Here is an 11,477-nt window from a genome sequence, read left to right as displayed (position 1 = left end):
TTCTGAAAATGTATACTCTAATTGTCATAAGTAAAACTATACTTTTATATCCCATATAATTATAAATCAATTATTTTGTGCATAAATTTGAAACTAATATATCTGTATCTGGCTGTTACATGTAAACCATAGGTACATTTTCCAAATAACTATATTTGATTTGTCGTCAGGGATGGAAGAAAAATAAATTAACAGTGGAAGGCCGCCATACTCAAAACAAGACTGATTATTGAAAATGGAGTTTTAAATTGTTTCGTGTTGTGATAATTTTTTGTGTACTTCTAAAATGAACTCAAAACTAGACGTAAATAGGCGAGTTTTGGCTATTAAAGCTAAGAAAAGGCGTCATAAACCTGGCAAACGAAAAGGGAAAAACGAAGAACATGGCATGGCAGTTAGGCCTAATTCCAACAAAGGGGAACCGTGTAATTCATCGTCGAATGAAACTATTGAGGACGATAACGACTTCTTCAGTTCAGAGGAAGAAGAACAAGAGGATCCAACTGATTACAGGAAAGGGGGTTATCATCCCGTAAAAATAGGGGACTTCTTTCAGGGGAGGTATCACGTCACTAGAAAGTTAGGTTGGGGCCACTTCTCGACGGTGTGGCTATGTTGGGATCATGTCGACAAGAGATATGTGGCTTTGAAGGTTGTGAAGAGCGCATCGCATTTCACGGAAACAGCTTTGGATGAGATTAAGTTGTTGAAGGCAGTTCGTGACAGTGATCCCAACGACCCCAAAAGGAACAAAACTGTACAGTTGTTGAATGATTTCAAGATTTGTGGTGTCAATGGTGTTCACGTGTGTATGGTGTTTGAAGTGTTGGGTGATACAATGCTGAAACTTATAATGAGAAGCAACTACCATGGTATTCCACATGAAAATGTCAAGTCAATAATCAGACAGGTTCTAGAAGGTTTGGACTATTTGCATGCCAAGTGCAATATTATTCACACTGATATCAAACCAGAAAATGTGTTGATGTGCGTAGATGAAACTTGCATTAAGAAGCTGGCATTGGAGGCTACAGAACTCCATACTATGGGTGTTAAATTGCCAGTTTCACATGTCAGCACTGCCCCTAAGGAATTCCAGGAGCCCATCATCAATGCCAAGATGTCAAGAAGCAAGAAAAAGAAACTGAAGAAGAAAGCAAAACGTCAGTCAGAGTTGTTGAAGCTACAAATGGAGCAAATAGAAGAATTGGAAGAACAGAAGAGTAAGGAGAGTAAATCTGGCGGTGATGTAAAAATGGACACGGAAATAGAGGCTGTTGAATTACAGCTGGAAGAAAATTCGGGGGACGAAGAGGTGGAAAAAGAAATTGCAAGTTGTAGTTCCAGTAGTGTGCTGTACCAAAATGGATGTGAAAATACGGATGATCACAAAGGTGCAGGGGATGAGTGCAGGACCTTGGATGTTCCTAATGAAACAGTGGAAAATCTCCAAGCAAGAGTGAACGAAAACAATCACCAGACAACAGGTGACGCCCAAGAAGTCGTGCCAGTCCCAGCCGGCGAAGTGGACGAGAAGGTCAATCATTGTGATCCAACGGATCCATTTCCCACAAACATCACAGATGTGAAACCAGACGTCCCGAGACTCGATCCGGCCGCAGAGGTGTGCGACATCGAGGTGAAGATAGCGGACCTGGGCAACGCCTGCTGGGTGCACCGCCACTTCACGGAGGACATCCAGACGAGGCAGTATCGCTCCCTGGAGGTGCTCCTGGGGGCCGGGTACGGGACGTCCGCGGACATCTGGAGCACGGCCTGCATGGCCTTCGAGCTGGCCACGGGGGACTACCTGTTTGAGCCGCACTCGGGGGAGGACTACAGTCGCGACGAGGACCACCTGGCACACATCATCGAGCTTCTGGGCGACATCCCGCGCAAGATCGCCATGTCGGGCAAGCACTCGCGCCAGTTCTTCAACAGGAAGTGCGAGCTCAAGCACATAACCACGCTGAAGCCGTGGAATCTGTACGACGTCCTCACCGAGAAGTACGAGTGGAGCAGCAAGGAGGCCAGGGAGTTCACCGACTTCCTCGTCCCCATGCTGGAGTACGACCCCAGTCGGCGTGCGACGGCTGCGGATTGTTTGAAGCACCCGTGGCTAAATAATTAGTGGCAACCTCCAAACTCTGTGCTCCCCGCAAAAAATTCAAAAGTTCCAGTTTTATTGCATTGTTGCATGTCCTACTGTGGGTGAGTTTATTTTGGAAAACTGAAAATTAACAATGGCAAAACAGCATTTTAAACATTTTATGTATTGCCTTTGGAATGTTCCATTGCTCGAAGATCAAAATGTTAATGTCAAGGCTGCTTCTGCAGTGCAACATTCCCGATGAAGCTTTTGTTTTTTGGCAAACAGTTCAACCTGGAAATGCTTGAAGGCGTTCATCCTGTGGCAAAAGTTTTACCCCGTTACTGCATGATATGTGAGGTAAGTACTGTTTCAGATACCAATATAGATTTAGGTTGAAGTTTTTGTAAACTAGCAGTTTCATAACTTACTGAATTTGTGATTGTATAGAATAGTGATTCATTAAAATGGCACTGTCTGTATTTAATTGTAGATAGTTTCTATTCTGTGTTTTCATATTTCTACTGTAACTTGCTTGTGGGAAAGCCCATGAAGGCAATGAAAATTATGGGATAAAGGCATTAAAAATGGGGGGGGGGGGGGGGTGGAAAATTATTAAAATTGTATGTACAAAGATGTTAGTACAAACATAATAATTTTTATTCAATATTTATTTGTTTTCAACTTGCTTGAAAAAAATTCCAGACGTAACACTATTTTCCACTACCAAGTTTCCTTCAAAATCATGCCATGACGATCATTTGGTAATACTCGAATATCGCAGCTTTTTGTACCGGAAAGAAAAAAATATTGGAAAACGTGTTTTTCATACACTATACGCGTCCCTAACTTTACCCTGAAGAATGCTCTGTTAATTACTATTGGTTCGTGAAAAATAACAGTTTAAAGCTTACATTATAATATCTGTGTTTCCACACTACCGCCGCCATTAATTGTTTACCCGTGATGATTATCTCTTTGTTTCACAACTGTAGCCAACAATGGAGAATTAAAAGTACTCAAATTCTGCCATTTCATATATTGAAGTTTATCCTTGGATCCTGTAGACTTGATCCTGTGGTACATGATGCTTGCTGTTTTAGTTCAGTACGTCGAAAGATCGCGATGGCTTGGTCCTGGGTACATGATGCTTGCTGTTTTAATTCAGTACGTCGGAAGATGTACATTAGAAAAAATGTTGTCTTTTAATAATGAATTATGATTGTAAGTCGAGTAAAAAGGATTTTTTTTTTCAACCTACAATCATAATTCTTTATTATTTTGCAATTTCTTTAATGTGAAGGATCTTCCGACATAGGCCTACCGAATTAAAATGACAAGCATCGAGTACCACTAGATCATGCCATCAGGATTAACCCTTCAGGATCCAATGTTAAACTGGGATACATGAAACATCAGCTATATATAAAACACACAATATATGATGGCTGTACACCTATCCCTCACTTAGCACGTCCTCAGATTTCTGGGATTAATTTAGTGCAAAGTGAATTTTATTGCCCCAGTCTTGAATAGCACGTCAGTAAATTTCAGTTAGCACAAAATCTTTGCAGGCAAACAAAAAAAAGTCGGGCACGACACCATGAAGTCTGTTTCTACTTCTGTAAACAACAGATGTGCCGTGGGGGATACAGTAAGGGAAGAGATGCGCGCGCAGGTCTGACTACACTATCGGCTGTTGTATAAACATCAAGTATGGCAAGTTAAATTTCGGCTATGAAGTGTAAAGGACCAAATGTTTTTTACGTCCGTGCGTATGCCGCCGTTGTCGTCGTTGCCGCCTGGCCACAAACCGGGCCGTGAACTCAGTCAAGCCAGCGGCAGGGAATTCACTCAAACAAAAGCGACGTCTTCTCATTCAGCTGCCGGTAACTGTACGTGCTTGATCACTCATAATGCGTCGTGTTCAAGTATTTGAGACAAAACTAGAGGTATTACAACACGCAGATTGTCATGAAGGCCATGCTTATGTTGGTCACACAAGTATGATGCTGTTGGTTGTACTAGAAGGAATATATTTGACATTAGATACCAGAACTGAAATGAACAGATGATTCACATGGAAAAGGTAGTTAAATGAATGTTGCAATGAAAATAATAATCATTGGCCTGACAGGGTTGGTGTGAACCAGGTGGTGATACACGAATAAGCACTTTAATTTTTGAAAAATTAAAATGTATCTATCCGAACAGTAATATCGGTTTCACTGTCAGTAAAGGATGGTTTAGAAAGGTACACAATGTGAGTTGAAGGTCACGCCCGGGCGGGCAAGTCAGCCAGCCGACTGATGATAAAGTACATAACCACGTATCTCCCGTTACGCCGTGACGTATTTGTCATACAAAGTGCGATGAGAGGCATATAAAGATAAATGGAGTGACATATTTATAGTTGAGTGTTATTCAACGCATTTATATTACGGAAAGTATTTTTTCCTACACAATTTTGGAACACATTAAATAAATAAGCCTTGCTATTTATGGAAACTAATACTTCAGTATACGCAAATTAGAATAACACGAGCATTTTTAGAAACGAATTAGTCGTGCTAAGTGTCTCATATAAATACATACACAGACAAGAAGATAATTCTTAATATTTCTGATCTTCCTGATGAAGAAAAAGAAATTCTGCTTTGGAGGATAGATGGATTCACACTGCATTCAAATTCATGTTAACACCACTATGCATCACTCATTAAATATTACGGGAAAGCTTTTAAAAAATGTTGTCTCAGCAAAGAAACATGAAAGGTCTATAAAAAGTGACACAAGTCCTATAGGTAACTCTTCAAATGGCCAAAAAAGTGAATAGGAAAGCTGGTATTTTGTTATAGTTCCTGGACAGAAGTTTTGTTCCAACTGTAGGACGAAGTTATTTCATGAACAAGAGTTTGAATATTCAGAGAGTAATTCTAACAGAGAGGAAGGCCTAGACCCTCACAGGCTTACACCTATGAAGGAAGTCCTTAGTGACAATACACCATTTGAAAAGGAAGATTTTAATTTAAGCATGAATACTCGCGATGTATCACCCTTAAAACTATAAGGACTTTCAGAGTGTTTATAATTAGTGTATGGTAAAAGAAAAATAGCTGAATTCAAAAGTAAAATGAAATCAAAAGTAGCAGCAGTTTTGAAGCTACCAGAAGATGAATTACAGTCTGAATGAAGTACTAATGAAGACTTACCTGAATAGTCAGTTATTAAGAGAAATGCAAATGACTTTAATTTTCTAAGCAGTCAGATGAAAAAAAAATTGAAATATGCAACATCCATAAGGGAGAAGTTACACATTTTATCAGTTGCACCTAATTCCTTGTCACGAAAGAAAATTTTAACAGAATTAAATGTTTTTGAGTACACAGCAAGAAAATCACGCCAGTTGGTGAAAGAAAAAGGAATTCTTTCATATCCTAAGTCGTTGCAAGGTCAAAAAATGTCTGCTGAAGTTGTTGAAAAAGTTACCAATTTTTATCAAGCAAGTGAAAACAGCAGACTAATGCCAGGTACCAAAGATAAGATTAGTGTACAAAAAATGTTTATGAACAAAAGCTGGTAAATATGTAGTTGGGCGGTATTTGCGAAAAAAATGTTAAAAATCCGAAAATACTTTTATTCTATGCTCTTTAACTTCCTCTTTTCATTAAAAGCGGCAGAGGTAAGAAATTCCAAATACTTTAGGAGATATCAAATTTTTAAATTTCATCATATGTAGTTGAGCGGTATTTGCGAAAAAAAAATGTTAAAATTCCGAAAATACCTTTAGTAGATGCATTTCAACTTCCTCTTTTCATTAAAAGCGGCGGAGATAAGAAATTCCAAATACTTTAGGAGATATCGAATTTTTAAATTTCATCACAATTATACCAGTGCATTCCGCATTGTTTCTTGTTTACGATTATCTATTTTTTTATTGGATAATGATGTCACGTGATTGATCGTGATAGGCCAGAATTCAAATGAACCAATACGTGATTATTTAGTTCATTTATTGTTTTAAAACGGTGTTTTATTACCGCCTCCAACTTAGGCAAGTTTTTAACGTTTCTAATTTTAAAGTCTTATTTTTTATTGTTGCGCAAGTAATAAGTAACAAAAAAATGTTACGTGAGTTGTTACTGTTCATCCTTTGTCCCGGTTTGTTAGGTCAGGTCAGTTACATTATAAATACTTTAAAACTATAGAACCATTGAAATAATTTCATATTATTTTTAAAGTACGTTTAGTTTCAAAGTATTTATAACGTAACTGACTTGACCTAATCGACCATTTTCATTAATTAGGCATTCACAAACACACAGCAAAATAAAAAAATGGTGGCGGTCGAATTATAAACACAGGTCTTGTATGCAAAATAAGAACGGCGATATCTCCTAAAGTATTTGGAATTTCTTATCTCCGCCGCTTTTAATGAAAAGAGTAAGTTGAAGAGCATCTAATAAAGGTATTTTCGGACTTTTAACATTTTTTTCGCAAATACCGCTCAACTACATATGATGAAATTTAAAAATTTTATATCTCCTAAAGTATTTGGAATTTCTTACCTCCGCTGCTTTTAATGAAAAGAGGAAGTTGAAGACCGTCTAATAAAGGTATTTTCGAATTTTTAACATTTTTTTTTCGCAAATACTGCTCAACTACATATTTACCCAAAAGCTCCAAATACTCTGCAATCTTAAGGAACTGCATACAGCATACAGGGAGAAATTTCCTTGTGATAAAGTAGTATTTTCTTCATTCTTTGAGCTGCAGCCGAAATGGTTCGTCTCTAAACAACAGTCAAACTATGTGAAACAGAGGAAAGAAAACATTTAGTTAAATGAAATACTAGTTTTCATGGGCAGAAAAAAACTATTCTTTTGTTATCCAAGATTAAATTCAGTCATATCATTGGGTGTGTTCAGGATGGAGAAACATGTAATATGTCTTTGATCTTTATCTCAGAATACCTAAACCATGATGTTTTCTTTGTATGTGAGGTTCAAAGAAGATTGAGCTTACTAATTCATGAAGAATTCCTTAACATTAATCAAGTAGAGTATATTACAGATGTTAATGCAGCACAATTCAAGAATTTAAAAGTTTGGTCAACCTCTGCTATCACTTGGAAGATTTAGATTTAAAAGCTTCTTGGACTTTTCATGCAAAAAGTCATGGCGTCTCCAATCCTGGGTCCAGGGCCCGTAATCGAATGTGGGGGCCATGCCACATACACAGTCTTGCGCCACTCAGTCAGTCTGGTGCCACTCAGTTACCGCAGTCTCACAATCCAGTCAAACTCCGCTTCGCGCCGCTCTCAGGGGCTTTCTCACCCTCTTTGCCGATGTCACACTGCTTTTCACTCGCGAAACTCTCGGAACTCCGGAACTGTTGCGGGACTCGCTCGGAACTCGCGCATAGGCCGGCATCCCTGCTTAATTACCTGAGGTACCCTTCTCGAACCGGCATAAGTGCTGTGACGAATCTCGTCATCCTGGGCCAATCCGATGCTTGAAACATCGAGAAAGGCGTTGCTCATTCACGCCCCTCCGTGCTGCGGCTCGCGGAATTCCTAAGGCCGCTCACCAGTAGGTAACAGCGCCGAGGGAGAACGATGCAAGGGGAGCGGAGGTTAGCGACGACCCTTGTAATCCGGTCAGGCACACGTGGCATGCCTTACGTCAGTGTACTGCACATGGCAAGACCGCCAGCCAGCTCCGACCCTGGTGCGTGTTGCAGTCCTTTCTGCGTTCGTAACAATAGGATTAGGTGCTGAACTGAAGTTTACAATTTTTTTGGTAATTCATTTTTTCCCCTTCTAACATAAATTGCACGTACTTCTGGACATTTAATTACATTTTACGAGTGATATTTGAAATCTACGCAAGATTTTGAATAAATGTGGTGAATTTCACGATTCTACATTAATACCTGTTATTACGAATGCAAGTTTAAGCAAGATGTGTAACTCAACTTTGGTTGGTTGAGGATTAAAAAAAATTCCACCAAACAAAGGGAAATTTTGAAGGGCTTTGAATTCCAAACTAGAGCCAATATTCCAAAAATGAAAAATACGGGTTCTTATATTTGTGTGAAGATACCATGTACCAAATTTCATCCAAATCTGAGATGGTGGGTGGACAATGTGTATCTTGGCTAAATGATCTGGCATGGAATAATGACCCTTGTGGAACAGTTATGGGAATCCCCAGTAATAGTAATTTGAGGGGTGAACGTCACAATTCAGTTTACCATCGCCCAGCATATGAAACATTTTTTTTTTAAATCACAGATAGTGTTTTAGTCCATAGGTAAAAACAGTAAATAAAGTGGAGAGAGAATTTACACCAGCTGTGGGGATGGTGGAGGCTGCATTTTCTTTATTCCTCAGAAAATTAAAAAATTAGTAAATTATTATTAAAAAAAGGCCAATGAATTTTGAAATTTTGGTCTGAGTAAGTCAGGGGAAAATTATGAAAATTTGACTACAGAATTGTGTGGACACCCTTTCAAAATATGATCCAATTGTCAACTATGCATTTGAAAATTTTGCCGAAGCTATTGTTGGAAATGTAGTTTCAAAAGAGACTATTATATTTTTTTTTTTTTCATAAAAAATTTTAATTGTGTTTTTTAAATTTGTTTACTTTAATGAAGAATTAGTTTTCACCTTCAAATGTTTGTGTGGCATGACATTATCTTCCATTAAATGAGCTTCAGTACAAGCCGGATCAGCTCTTTAACAGAACAAAGGAATATTTATGCATGTACAATAATAATTTTGGGAGGTTTATACTTTTTTGATGTTTGCAAGTTAATGATAAAAAATGGGTGGCTTAAAAAATACCATGATCTTGGTTTTTTGTTACATTAATGTATAAAGAGATGTACAAATCTGAGGCATTATTGCAGGGCTCTACAAATCCAGGTCGCCATGATACTTAACTTTTTTTTTTGCTGGCGACTATAGAGTGATTTTGAAAAGATCAGCAAATTTTATTGTTACGAAATCTTGTTGTACAGAAGTGATCGGGGTCCAAGAAACGGGGACGATATTTAAAATACTGTGCGTGTATTTTATCTGGGGTGCGTAGCACATAAGCTCGTAGATAAATAATTGGTTGTCAGTATGCTCCATGCCGAACCCCACTCACCGCAAATGCAGCACCCCTGTACTCCAAACGCTTGTCAGGATTGCATGTTCAGAACAAGACAACTCGACAACTCTGCGACCTGAGAACAAACGAGTGTGGCATAGCACTAACGCTGTACCGGGGTTCGTACGCCTCCTTAATATCCTCTAAAAAAATCTCCTTTATTTGTCTTGAACTGTCTTTAAAAAAAACCTAAATTTCACTAAAAATCCTTAAAAGTACTCCTTCACAAAGACAGATCTAGTGTGCAAGCAATTGATAAACTTGGGTATTTTAGTGTTATTTTGTTCACTACTTTCACTACTTTCAGGCCATGTGTTTAGATTTTATATACAAAATAGTTTTGAATTGGTTTTTCAAAATAGCATTTCACATTTAAACTAAAAAGGTGTGTTTTACTGTCTTACTTTGAGCTTGTAAAGTAAAAGTAATTGGTGATCAAATTAAGTGTTAGGACTATAAATTTTTGATAGTCACTATGCTTGGGTTAGATAATTTGTTCCAGAGATAATTATGGAAAATATGGGCTTATCTGTAAGAATTGACTAAGCAACAAAATTATTTGAGTCGTAACTATCTACTTTTACGTTATTTTCTTAGGTATTTTATGATATTAAAACTGGTTTTCTACATTTTTATAGTGGTAAATGTCTCCTTAAAAACACCTTTAATTTTTGATTTCACAATAGGGTACGAACCATATGTACTGTTGTTTACTTGTCCGCTGGGCAAGATGTGATAAATAATCAAAATTAATGTAAGGCTGTAATACTGACTCCTAGATTTTGTGTCTGAATCGTAAACTTTTAGAGATTTTGTAGAGGCCTGCATTATTGTGCTGACCTCTAGTTGTTTATGTAATTATGCAGGTGTGAACCCTAAGTATGCATTTTAATTGTTTGAATTTTTTCTTTTCAGATTGTAGCAAATACTGTGTGCCAGTGAAGGTATTATGTGACTTTGGAACTGATACTAAAAGCAACAAAAAAAATTTGTTTAAAGATGTTGAAAATTACAGGAAGTTTTATTATCGTTTATAATAAATTGTTAATGACTTGTAAATCATCAGTAAATGTACATTGATGAAATTTTGTTCTCCAGTAAACACTAAAAAAGTCACGGAATTCTTGAAATGTGAAAATGTGACTGTTCTGGAAATCTGTTTCGCAAAGTAAGGGTACTGAGTGTTTACAGTTATTTTTAATGTCTCTTTTAATTCAAACCAGTTGATAGAATTATTTTAATAGTGAAAATATTTGTAAAAAGATTGAGCTCTATTAAATTTGTTTTGATTTATTTTAAAATTCTTTGGGTATACTAGGTTTATGAAAATTCAAGCATTGGTACAAATTAAGTATAAATATATTCTACGATGAAGCAATCTGATAGACAAATTAGATTGTGATGTAAGATATGTTATTCTAATTTACTGATGTAGCCCTGTGAAATTATAGCATTTTATCCCTGCAATATTAATAACAGCTTTTCAGCTGAATTTGATTTACGTACTGATATGCCAGGAATACCTTGGTAGTTATGGCATGCTTCATAGTTAATGTTAATTGTTATACTTTCCCCCATAACATTGTAACTTGTCAGGAATAAGTGTTTGTGCATACATGTTTAGCCCACTCAGATATGATTCAGATTTGGCCCAAAGACACAAAGTTCATGTTGTAAAATTAGTTATTATTAAGTAGTACTAAACTTGTGTAACAATTGTGCTGTATTATCCAAAGTCAAGTTTACACAATTTTTGGAAGCACATAAGTACTAGATAATTTATAGCACCAATCAATATAGGTTTCTTTCCTTCAAGCGTAAAATATGTATCACAACTTATTTATATTTTTAATTTTTTTCTATTCCAATTGCTTTTTTTAATTGTAAAATTTAAAGTGTGAGTGATTTCTTCACTGCATGTAAATGTTAATTACTTAATATTTTGAGTAGAGGCACATTTTTGAGACACAATTCATTGTTTTCTTGCGTGCTTCGGCTCTCAAGGGGGAGACATTCATGTTTGCTACTTATTGACGGAAACATGTTAGTAAAGTAGTGTTCATTGGCTGTGATGGAATTCTTATTCCAACTGGTGGTAACCACCTCACTTCATTTTAATCCTACTACTTTGCATGCATCTTGGTTTAGTATTGTGCTATAGCATTTCCAGTGTCGTATTTTTTGTATAAAAAAAATTGTTTCCCATGAATAAAGCTGAGAAATCTGTA

At 37.0% G+C, this 11,477-nt stretch overlaps 1 protein-coding gene across 1 annotated transcript; it reads left to right on the top strand.

The window, feature by feature from the left end:
* Positions 1-128: 128 nt before the first annotated feature.
* On the top strand, positions 129-11,477 carry LOC134538260 (SRSF protein kinase 3). Its single transcript, XM_063379411.1, has 2 exons — positions 129-2,449; positions 10,165-11,477. The coding sequence occupies exon 1, from the start codon at positions 287-289 to the stop codon at positions 2,129-2,131; it is 1,845 nt and encodes a 614-aa protein (XP_063235481.1). The 5' UTR covers positions 129-286; the 3' UTR covers positions 2,132-2,449; positions 10,165-11,477.

This window comes from Bacillus rossius, chromosome 13 (assembly GCF_032445375.1).
Source record: "Bacillus rossius redtenbacheri isolate Brsri chromosome 13, Brsri_v3, whole genome shotgun sequence".
Lineage (NCBI taxonomy): Eukaryota > Metazoa > Arthropoda > Insecta > Phasmatodea > Bacillidae > Bacillus > Bacillus rossius.
Note: the sequence above shows the minus strand (reverse complement) of the source record. Positions and strands in the feature narration are given on the sequence as shown.